Below are 12,994 nucleotides of genomic sequence, written 5' to 3' on the forward strand. Positions count from 1 at the left end.
CTCACTTCCTGAAAAGAAAAATCTAATAAAATACAAACCAGTAAATTTCTTGACAAAAGAGTGCAATACCCCTTTTCTTATAAATGCATGAGGAAGAATTGAATTAGTACAAAATTCACTGTGCTCTCGCTGGTCGTTGGAATGTATTAAAACATCACAATCATTACATTTGACCCAGTTATCTGTGGTCAGAGCCATAGTAGATCATACAGAGCATCAATAATGTGAATTTACAAGTTAGAAAGTATCATGTTTTTCTGCTAAGTGAGTTTCATAGATTCCATCTTCTTCTTCTTTCCGGAGTTTCCACGCAAATAGATAGGCGATATGGAAACAGCTTCCATATCTTTCTTTACAGAGCCAGTAGTCTTCAATTTTAAGGTTTCCAATCAAATTCATTATATGTTTGTAAATTTCCTTTTCATCTTTGTTAGTTTTCCAGTTTTTTCCTATTGTCTCACTTGCTTCTGTAGTTTTTATTCCTCTTAAAGTATTGTTTTATATGAAAAATGACAGCTTTCCGTTTGGATCTGATTTTGATGGTATCAATCTGAGTTAGTTCTCTAATCAAATCATTAGGGGCAAAGGTGTTGACGCCCAAGGCTTTCCTGATAATTGTGTGCTCTAGAGTGTTAATTATTGTACAGTTCTTAGTATTGTTTAATCAAATGTGGCTGCCATAGTTAGATTGTGCAACAAGTGTTTATTTAATGATTTGGATACTATTTTTGGTGCTGATGCCGTTAACTCTGTTTGTAATCCATTTGATGATATTGGAGGTTTTGAAGATTTTTTTTTCTAAAGAAAGAGTGTGAGCATTTCATTTTAAATTATTTTGGTAATCACTACCTAGGATCTTGTGATCGGAGCTCCATTTATCTCAGAACCTTACATGAAAAATTTATCAGTGTTTTTGGAGCTTGATGGAGTGAAATCAACGATAATGGTTTTGTCAATTGAAATTTGTAATTTGTTTTCTCTGAACCAACTTTCCAAATTTTCAATTGTGTTGTTGAGCTTTTTAGTCTGCTTCTTGTTTACTTTTCCGGTGACAACAAAAGAGAAGTCATCGGCATAGCCAAATATATTAGCATCAGGAATATAATCAACTAGGTCCGTGAAGTAGCAATTAAATAAAAAGGGAGAAAGAACGGTCCCCTAGGGCAGACCGCAGTTTGTATATTTACATGTAGATTGTACTCCTTTCCAATGTACAAAAATTTTCTATTGTGAAGGAAATTTTGAATCCATCGGATAATAAGGGGGTCTTTTTATCCGAAATTTTTCTTATCATTTGCCCAACTGTTTAATCTGTTTTGGATAATCTTTTCAAGAATTTTACATGTATTTTGGGTTAAAGATATGGGTCTGTAACTTGCAAATTTGGACGGGTCTTTATTTTGTTTTCTAACTGGGATAATTTTACAGGCTTTCCAAATTTCTGGGGCAATACCTTCTTTAATACTTCTATTGAAAATAGATGCAAGCTTTTCCATTCAGATAAATTGGGATATTCTTCAATGTTCTTGACGAAATTCCATTAGTTCCAAGTGATTTATTTTTTGAAGGTCTAATTTTAGCAATAATTTCTTCGGTTCCAATGTTATGTGATAAGGTAAGAAACTTATAGGAAGGGGATGAATTTAAATAAACAATTGAGTCATCTTCATATTTTCTAGTTGTAAAATATGTGATAAAAAGATCCGCCTGGTCTTTAGCATTCATAAGTTTGCGGCCTTCGTTTTCAATGATTAAGTTGCTGTTGACGATATCATTAGTTGTAAGTAGAGATGTACCGAGTAGCACTTTTGCCGAGTAGCTGAGTACCGAGTAGGGGAGAGGAGGGAGGATTTTTCACATAAATGATTCTTATTCATAATCCTCTACTTATTCATTAATGCAAAAGCTCACACAATAAACTTGCATATTATAACTACATTTTAAAAATATACACAATGTTTAAACATTTTATTATTTTTACACTTGACTAATTACAAATTTCAAGAATTTTGGCCCATTCCTCCCTCCTGGGTGGGAGTGGGACATGAGTATGGGAGGAGTGGGACACATTTGAAAATTACAGAAAAATTAGAGAATGTCATAATTAGAAAGGTCCACTTTAAAAGAGAAACAAGACTGTGCTCTACTGGTCCCACCAACCAATTGTGGTGGCGGTAATTTCATGATAATATCTGTTTTATCTATAATGCTACAGTCATCCTGTTGAGGAAAATTAAAATTTCATGTCCTTTCTCATAAATTTTGCATTGTAGCTTTCAGTATCATAAATGCTCTCCACTCTTGCAACATAGTTAGGGGGGGGGGGTTAGCAATTTGCTTATTTTTGCTGACAACAGAAAGGGGGAATGTTTGAGTGATGCTTGCGTAAGACATTTAGCTTATGTTATTATTAAGGGGGGTTTGCAATTTGCATATTTCTGCTGACAAGGGGGAGGAGAGGTCAAAAATTGATAAAAACATGCTTACGTAATGTTTGAACAGCCCCTTTACAGAAGAGACATATTTATGGAGCATATCCCATTCCTCCCTCTACACATTGCTTCTAAAAAATAACTTGTCACATAAACCATGCTGGTTTTAGGCTTAATTAAATTGCAGATAAGCATACATAATATACTTAAGATTACAATGATAATATATTATGTTAGTTTTACAAATTACATCAATAAAGAAATAAAACTAAAAATAGATTAGAAACTTACTTTGGTGGTGAGAAATTTAACTTTTTCCAATTATTAACTGAAACTTCATGATGGATAAAATGCAAGTAGGAAATAAAAAGAAGCTATAAACAGGCCTTCTAGTGGTCAAACTGATAATAAAATAAAGTGATTTGCCATAATTTTAGCTGTCCCACTCCTCCCACTGTCCCAATCCTCCCTCCTCTCCCCTACTCGGCCGAGTTACCGAGTAACTCGGCCTTTCACTACTCGGCCGAGTTTCCCAGTACCAATCATGCTGAAAGAAGGACCACCGACACACACCGATGAATTTTGAATTTATTGAAATAGTAGTATAGACCTCTTGTCTATATAATAGTTTTTAAACTAAATTCCTGCTGAAATTTAACTACAAAATTTTTCAAAAATAATATTTTTTAAATTAAAAATAAATAAATAAAAGGTATGACTTATCAAGTTGGAATTAAAACAAATTATACAAATTTATTCATTATAGGTCTAGTTCGCTAAACATAAATAATTTTTAAAAGCAAAAAAACAAATGTGCAGGAACACTGCAGACACGTTTTTTCTGTGTTACAAGGATCGTCTTTTCAGTGCATAACATGTGAACTAAAGAATGTAAAGGCATACGACAAAAAATTCGACTTTTGCCGGATGCCTTTAAATCAACGAGCTCACATTTTGTGCATTGATAAAGAAATTCCTCGTAACGCCAAAACACGTGCCTGCAGTGATCCTGCACTGTGCTTCTAACGTTGTTTTATTTCCTTTTATTTTTAAAGCTAAGGTATTTTTATATATCTTATAACTAATTTTAGTTTGTAGCATAAATTCCATATTTGCACAATTTTTAACAAAAAAAGTTTTATTAACTTTCGAGACATTCGAACCAAGATTTATTCCATTGAAGTATTTCATACTTCATTATTCTCAAAATTTAAATTTGAATTGTAAATGGTTGCAGAAAATTATATATGCTTGAGCTTTTTTGTAAATTTTAATATATTCAATTTTTTGCAACTACTCGGTATTGGCCGAGTATCTGATCAAAATTTGGCCGAGTACCGAGTAGTTACCGAGTACTCGGTACGTCTCTAGTTGTAAGGTATTTAATTTTGTTAAAATTCAAGTAAAAATTTTTTGGACTACTAATGTTGAAATTAATTTTTCTCCAGAATTCCTTTTGAGTCCTTTTAACATTTTTTTTTTTAAAATATGGCTGTGGCTTTTTTGAAATTGATCCAATTCTCCAGTTTTTGTGTTCTTTTTAAAAGTTTTCTGAATTTGTCCCTCAATTTCTTCTTTTTGGTGCATTGAAGGTTCCACCACCCATTTTTGTAGTTTGTACAGTAATTGACACTATGGCGGAGGTAATAACGTTTTTAATCGTTTTGTTAAAATTGTTTAGGTCAAGATCCAAATTCTGGATTTTGGAAGGGGCGTCATCTTGACTGTCTACAAAAGCTGAATTCTGATTTCCAAATTTTTGCATTAGGTCTCTTGTTACATAATCCCAATTAACATAACTTTTTTTTTTTTTTTGGTGTTGGTGTTGATGCTCATGTTACCTTTTATTAAAATTGGATAGTGGTCACTAGTACCTGATTCTTCAATATTTGACCATATGAATTTAGCCGCGAAGGTATTATAAATAAGTGTTAAGTCTAAAATCCCATCGTCAATGTCTTTGTTGATTCTAGTGGGAATTATATCATTTATTAACACTAGATTCAATAATCCAGTTTGACAGTTTTCTTCCACTTGAGCTGGTGAGACGATCTCCAAATGTGCGGCTCCTGCCATTAAAGTCTCCAGTGAAGATGGAGTTCAAAGCAACTCAGGGATCGCGCTAAGGATTTCGAATCGTTAGCCAGTAAATTAGCCAAATTTTTAAAGTGTTAGCCAAAAACTAACTTTCATTCATTGTAATGTATTTTTGTCTGCAGAAATATTTAATCAGAGAGTGAAGTATAAGTTAATTTTTTGGGGATAAGGGCAGGGGTCAATACAGGAATTTTTCTCCATTTTTAGGAATTTTGCGAAGAAAAAAAAAGCCAATTACGTACAGTTTTTCGACAAATCATATGTGATTTTTCAAAAAAAACTAAATTATTTTCCTTCTAGAAAAATAATAATAAATGATACTTTAAGCTTGCTACAAAAGAAGAAAGGATTTAATCGAACAACAGTATCAGAATTATCGCTCCGTGCGCTTTCTGTTCGAAATTTATAAAATGGCCAAAAAACATGATTATTGTTCATTCTAGTACAGTAAAAAGGAAAACATGGCTAAAAGCAACTTAAAGTGATATTTATCATTCTTTAATAAATTTGAGAGTAGAAATCAAAACTTTCCGAAGTTTAAGACATCTAACTCAATGAAACAACAAACACATATGCAACAAGGCACCCGCCAACAATTTTTACTCGGTAGCCACCTGCGCACTCAATATTCCTCCAATCAGCGAGAGGCGTGAGGCAAACAGCAAACATCTTCCTTCCTCGGATTTGATATTAAACCGCATGTGCGCACCTCATTCTGCTCAGAGTGGCTGGATGGTTGGAGGATAAAACAACGTTTATCGACTGCTAATCTGGGAGTTTTGGTGAAATGTGCGTTTTTGAAGGTTCGGAATTTTGTGAAGGGTCCATTTTTAGGAGTCCGAATTGATTTATAGATTGGGCAGCTTTTGTCGGTTGCTACATGGCTTTTGCCACATCTAAAACATTTCGGAGTTATATCACACGTTTTGTGATTATCCCCACACTCTGCACTATTCTTTGCTTTTGCAGTTGTTTTTTTGATGACCTATGTCCATACAGTTGTAGCAGATTTTAGCAGGGTTGGCCCAATTGGACCCAATGGGTTTTTTTGAAAAAACCCATTTAAAAAAACCCATTATTTAGCCCACTTTTGGGTTTTTTAAAATTTTCTTGAGAAGTTTTAAAAAAATTAATTAATTTAAATACTTTTACGATTTAAACTTCTTTTTTATTCGTTCTTCAGCACAGACAATGAACATAAAAAATGAATTTTGAACTTTAATAGTATTTCTTAACTCTTAATGGCATTAAAAAATGCTTCAAAGATTTTAAATAAATGTATTTAATTTTTTTCTTTAACTGGTCAATAAATAACTCAAATTATCTTGACCAAGTCTTGTCACGTCTGAATTTCTCAATATCTGTAGTAGATTGTACAGAGGAAACTAATCTAGTTAAAAGGCTTTAATGTGAATTATTTTCTGCTAACCAACATGTCACAAATCTGGAATAAACACAAGGTATATTTTTTAGAAATAAACAGATTTTTCAAACGATCGACAGAAAACAGAACAGGTACAGTATTTTCCTTATCTTACCAAAAAGTTTAATATTTCTTACTCTGTACACAGAAATAGAAAAACAAGCAACATAAAATTCAAAGAAATGTCTTGGATTAAGCTGGAATTCAGTAAAAAGGGTTTTAAACTATTTGAGGTTCTACAGTAGTTTTGCATAACAAAATGAAATACAATAAAGTAAAATGTAAAAAAAAAATAAAGTAATTAAAAACGAACAATAGATTTTATCACTCGAGGGGTAACTTTGCCATAACTGTTGGTAATAATGAAAATTAAAAAAATCTGAAACTTCACCATTCTTGGGGGGTTTTTTTGTCTTTTTAGACAATTTTTGCACTTTGTCCATATACTTACGCTACAAATACCCCACATATTCCCTAAAAGCAGACAAAAAAAACACATTTCTTTTAAAAAAACCCAATTTTAGTTGGGTTTTATTTAAAAAACCCTAGGTCCATGGGCTTTTTTTAAAAAACCCGGGTTTTTGCCAACCCTGATTTTAGGCTTTTCAATGCAATTCTAATTATGTGTTCTAAAAATTAGTCTTCCTGTTTTATAACTCTGTCTATTTGTTTTCCCTATTTCCTTAACCAGTATAACTGGATTTGGATCTTCTGATCCTTTTTTGTTAAAACTTATAATTTGTGAAACAAAAATCCCTTCTGTTTTCAAGGCATTAGCTATATATTCTAATGAGATTTCCGTATCAGTATTCTTGACAACGTATTTGCTGCTTAAAGTTTCTTCAATTAGCCTGATGCTAACTCCAGTGTTGACCAGAGATTTTATTTTCGTAGCTTTGATAGGGGAGATTAGGGATGGATGGGACAGTTCTCACAAAAATATTTCTTATAAATTATTTTCTACTGGTATAACACTGAAAGTTTCAGACATGAAAGTTGAAACATTTTAATATATTTAAAAAATATAAATTTCATGGTAATTATTAAAATGGTCATTTCTGAAGACAGTTACAATAGCAGTAAAAATGTCCCATCCCTCCCTCATGTAAGGGAGGGATGGGACATTTTTGGAAGTTAAAATATATATACGTAGTTTTCAAAAATATTATGAAAAATGACAAAGACAGTATGTCATTTATTTATGTAAGGTTTATTGAACATTGGGAACATCTATTTTATCTAACGTTATACTTTAATGAATCAGCATCAAATAAAAAATTTTTGTGCTCGACTAGTTCCACCAACCGTATTTGGTGGGGGCAACTTGGCAATAATGTCTATTTTATCAATCACAGAACTATCTGTTCTTTGTGAAAAGATAAAATTTCCTTTTTCATTTTTCCTCATAAAGAGTACTTGAAAGGTATCATCATTATCCTTGCTTTCAACTCTTCCAACATAATTGAAATTCTTAGAGTTCTATTATCAGGGCCCGATTCAATTCATAAAATACATTCATCAATTATTTTTATTTATTAGTGTTTTAAAATGTCTAATCAGAAAAACAAAATTAATTAGTCTGAAACTTTAACACGAGTCATTAAAAAGGTACTTATTTTATGGTTTATATTTGAGTAACTGGATGTTATTTTCCAATATAAAATTTCATTTTACAAAAATACACTACATTTTGGTAAACAATATGTTTTTTCTTCGTATAATGTGCTTCATGAGAAAACAACCTGTAATGAAACCACTGTTATACTTCTTACAAAGAAGTACAGCTAACCAATTGATTGAATGTATATTATATAGTACATAAAAGTAATAATTACATTGATAAATATTACAGGAGTAAGCAAAACTTAGTCATACTACTGTAAACTTTCAATGTAAAGAAATTAGTTTCGAAAAAAATCATAGAAGTTGATAATATTCTTGTATATCAAGTTGATAATTTCAATAGCTTTTTATTCTGCAACTCAATTCCAAAACAAGATAGTATGCCAAAAATAAAATATTAAAAAATTTGGACAATCAGTATAATTATTTAGCTGCAGATATTAAAAGGGAAGGATGTCCCATCCCTCCCTAAACCATACTGTCCCATCCCTCCCTTTACACAACATTTCAGTAAAATATCTTGTTACTAGAAGCATGCTACTTTTAGGTTTAACTTAACTATTACTTTATAAAAGCTGTATTATTAGGTGTATAAAACAGCAAAAAGAATTATGTTAACATCAATAAATAAGATTGAAAACTTACCTTGAAAACAAAGTAGTTATTTACTTTTGGTGTTGTAAAATAGCTTTTTTCTGGTATACATTCATAGAACTCTGCAACTAAAATGATTTATAGCAACAAACATGGTTTTATGGTTGCTCCATTTAGTGGAAGAGTCGAAAATCGAAAACAATGTTTATTTTAAGAATAATTGAAGGAGTCCCATCCATCCCAGTGTCCCATCCATCCCTAATCTCCCCTAACTGTATTAATGTTTGAAGTGGTGATAATTAAATTGTTTTTGCCGGTTAAATAAATTTCATCTTCCTTAATAGTTATTTTTTTAATTCTTAGTTTAATTCTTTAGTTTTGTTAGAAGGAATTTTGTCTGCTAAGCCTGATATTATTATCTTACTTTTATCACAGCCTGTTTTCAAAGCATAATTGTCTTTTTCAATAACATTAGCACTGGATTCATAAACTTTTTCGTTTTTCCGACGGTCCTTGTCTTTACCAGTTATGTTAGGGGTTTCAGCTTTCCTTTTGCTAGTCATAATTCAAAAAAAGAGAGAAAAACATACCCAACACTGCTGAAATAAACACTCTAGATTCCATCTCCATGTAGTGTTTACAATCCTATGCTAAAAAAACTATGGCAACCGCAACCACGTTGTATTTTACTGTTGCCAACGTAAATTCTTCATTCAACTGTCGAGATATTTTAGCTAATGGTTGCGTTCGCATATCGCGGCGGTTACTAACCGGTTGCTTAAAACAAGGCTGCGTTCGGAAACGATCCACCGGTTACACCGCCTGGTAGAACAGCTGTGTTACCGAACACTCGTGGTTACACCGCGGTAGTTCTAGTTCAGCAGCAAACGACGCTCCAATCAAAGCATAACTTTCGTGATGGGGAAAGTCACGTGCGTTACGATCAAAACATGAAATACGACCGGATTGGCCAAGAGCATCACCGCACTAGAGTCAATGCCTGTGAACTGAAAAATGACGTCATCATGCGTCGGCCGATCGTCAGCCATACTAGTGTTACGGAAATCCTATTACATGTTAAATTTTTTTTATCACCGCTTCTTTTAACCTCCAAGTATTTGATATTTCAAAACAGAAAATCAAAGGTGGATTCAAAATCCGTAGTAAGCGATATTTTCCCAAAATTACAAAAAAAAAAAAAAAATTAGAATGATTTTCTTTGACGCAATTTTTAACTTGGCGAGAATTTTCGATGCTATTCTTTACCTCAAGTTTTAGCATAAATTATATAGAAAGAACTTTGGCGAATCTATGTACGTTTTTTTTTTTTTTTTTTTTTTTTTTTTTTTTTTTTTTTGAGCAATCACGATTCGCAACTCCAACGAACTATAGGGGGCACTGCAGTCATTGTCTAATGCCGGAATTAAAAACTAAAACAAACGCATGTGGTAACGAAGAAAATGCTAAAAGTGTTGTGATTTTTGTTGTTATGTATGATTTTTTCGCTTTATTCATTTGAAAAGATTTTTCAAAGTCTTTTGGTTATTCTGACCCATATAGAAAGAGATTAGAAACCAAAAAGTATTACGAAAGTAAACAATTAATGCAGAACACACAGTAAGTTGTTCTGAAGCAGCCATTTTCACGATGTTGAATTCGGAATTCATAAATTTTTGGTTCGCTTCGAACGGCATTTTCATTTTGTACCGTTTTTTCTATACATTAGTACATATTCAGTTCAGTTTCGTGACATTTCCCGCATTTGTTGACATTTTTGTCACATAGTGCACATACGTGGCAGACTGTCAAGAGTGACGTTTAACACTAGATAATTTATTTCTATGACTATATGATTGGATATCCAAAAAAATCATGCATTTAATTCATTCGTCATGGAAATGATTTACCTGATATGCGAAATCTTGTCAAGATACATTATTCTTTCACACAATTTTAAAACCATAACCCTATAAACAGATTTTTGGCGAACTTTTATTTTTTATTGTTCAAATTCTTAACGTTCTTTCTGGATTTTTCAAACTGTTCTGCGATAAATATTTTCAAAAAAATTTATTTGCATACTTTCTATTTCAGTAGGATACTGTAGTAACAAAGGTTATTTAAATCATTTATGTGGAATTAGGTTAAGGAAAAGTGTCCAGTCAATAATGTTAAGTTCGTTTTTTTTTTCATCGAATTGAAAAACTGATATTTATTCAAATTCACTCAGAACAAAATAAATAAAATGTGTACTCACAGTTTATATGTGGTGATAGTTTTCTTTTCCGTTGATTGACCATTATTTCTTTTTACTTATCGAATTCTGTAATCTTACTATCATTTTATTCCACTCATGATAAAAATTAAATATGGTTTGACTAAAAACGCGAAATTTCGCCAAGGCTACTTTGCTCGCACAATTCCAAAACTATAACCCTAAACAAATTTGGCGAAACCTTTCAGCTGAGAATAAAAGGAATAAAGTAAATTCTTTCTCGGTTAAACATTTTTCATTTTGTTCTACGATAATAAATTCAAGAAAATATTTTGCATACTGTCCATTCCAACTAAATGCTGCTGTAAAAATATGATTAGTTAAATTAATTTAAGATTAAAAAAAACTCATATTCTTACAAATTCATACAAAACAATAAAAAAATTTTACCTGGTATAACGTTATCCAGTTTTGTTAATTCAGAGTTTTCTTGTTTACGCTTCCACCATTTAATACTTTTTTGAAAGAAATAAGGAAAACTAACATTATTTTGAGAAGCTCGAGAATACTACTAAGGGACGAATTAATTTCTGTTGTTGAAGGCGTTCTTAGACATGTTGAATGCGTTACTCAGAACAAACTGACCGCGTTTACGTCAACAGATACACGTGGAGCGCAACGTGGCAATGTTTTAGTTGCATTCGCAGTTTTATAAATCACCGCAAGGTAGCGTATTCGAGCGCTGGAGTTCCGAATTGCTTATTGTTCTCATTTGACAGTTTTGATGTCCTATCTTTTCATTTTCCCACGACCACCCTCCGCACCCTGTCACCGTCGACCGGGTCCTCACGATGCTGCTCCTCTAGCGAAAGCCGTCTCCAGGTTGCATCCATGTCCTACACACACGCGCATACATACGCAGCTACACACACACGCACGCACACACAACTACCTACCCATACATTCATGCCTGCACACTGACACAAACACATATGCCTACACACACATACACATACCCCACCCCCCACACACATTCATATACACAACTACCCACACACTTATGCCAGCACACAGACAAACACACATGCCTACACACACATACACATACCCCTACACACAAACACACATACCCCCACACACAAACACACATACCCCCACACACTGACACAAACACATATGATTACACACACATACACATACATCCCCACACACATACACACATTCATATACACAACTACCCACACACTTATGCCAGCACACAGACAAACACCCATGCCTACATACACATACCCCTACACACAAACACACATACCCCCACACACAAACACACATGCCTACATACACACACTTGTGATTGCGAAAACTATAATTTGAATTCAAGATGCCAAAATTCAAATTAATTTTTTTTTTTTTTTTTTGAGCAATCACGATTGCTTATTGTCCTCACTTGGCCGTCTTTGGCGTTCGGTTCCTTTTTCAGCTTGAACCAGGGGCCTCTGCAGCACCACCGCCCACCGACCTCTGCAGGCGTGGCTCCTCCAGTCCTGAGCTATCCGCTTCTCCTGGTCGAAGGCGTCCATGTAATACACACACGCACGCTCACACACAACTATGCACACATAACTGCCCAGGAGGAGGGGAAGGCTTGGGGGGATATGAGCCGTTTCTAGAAACAATAACTCCAATGAGTATGGTCCTGTCGCAGTTCGTGATTGCGGTAAACATAATTTGAATTCAAAATTTCGGAACTCAAATTAATTTTCTTTTCTTTTTTTTTCTTTTTAAGTTTTAACAAAACAATAAAATGAGACTAAATTCTCCTTTACAATGAAAAAAAAAAATCCACCAAACAATTAAATTAACCTTTTAAAATCCGCCGAATAAAAACTAATTCATTAAATAATAGAAAAAGTTGATTTATATAATCCTAAAAACAAACAAACCAACATTAAAAAATTCATCAATAATAATCCGCCAAAAAGACTTTTTTACTATAGATGCGTCATTTTACTTGGCAACTTTATTAATTTCTACCTTGGCGAAACAAGAAAATGTCGTTTATGTTTGCTCCTCTTTTTCGAGTTTTACATTTCTATCGAACTTTTAATATTAATTAATGATGCAACTTTTATGGCGGTATGTTTTTGTTATAGTGCGTCATTTGAAACAATATTGCTTTTCACGTCTTCACCTTCAACATAGAATAAAATATTTGACCCTGAAAATGACCTTTCTTTTGATTAGGGAGGAACTATGAACACTCAACTTTTCAAGGAAGCTAAAACAGATTGACTTCTTTAAAGTAAAAAGTTTGAATGTACAAGCAATTAAATCAAAAGCAAACATTTCTTATTTTTATTAAGAGGAAAACGGAAAATCTTTAAATTTCAAAATCATACTACATACATATTTATACATAATATATATATATATATATATATATATATATATATATATATATATATATATATATATATATATATATATATATATATATATATATATATATATATATATATATATATAGTAAAGGTATTGCAGGTATTAGTGCAGCAGATGTAGAGTTTCAAAAGGCATATTTTTCATCTTGGCGATTATTTTTCATTTCAT

At 32.6% G+C, this 12,994-nt stretch overlaps 1 protein-coding gene across 1 annotated transcript in view; it reads right to left on the reverse strand.

Moving 5' to 3' along the window:
* Nucleotides 1-8,829, reverse strand: part of LOC129230222 (ribosome biogenesis protein SPATA5-like) — a 172,994-nt gene extending 164,165 nt beyond the window's left edge. Inside the window, exon 1 of the mRNA XM_054864624.1 lies at nt 8,760-8,829. Coding sequence (XP_054720599.1) covers nt 8,760-8,799 — 40 coding nt within the window. The 5' untranslated portion in view covers nt 8,800-8,829. The remainder of the gene's footprint in view (nt 1-8,759) is intronic.
* Nucleotides 8,830-12,994: the final 4,165 nt, after the last annotated feature.

The sequence above is a fragment of the Uloborus diversus genome, chromosome 9, assembly GCF_026930045.1.
Source record: "Uloborus diversus isolate 005 chromosome 9, Udiv.v.3.1, whole genome shotgun sequence".
Lineage (NCBI taxonomy): Eukaryota > Metazoa > Arthropoda > Arachnida > Araneae > Uloboridae > Uloborus > Uloborus diversus.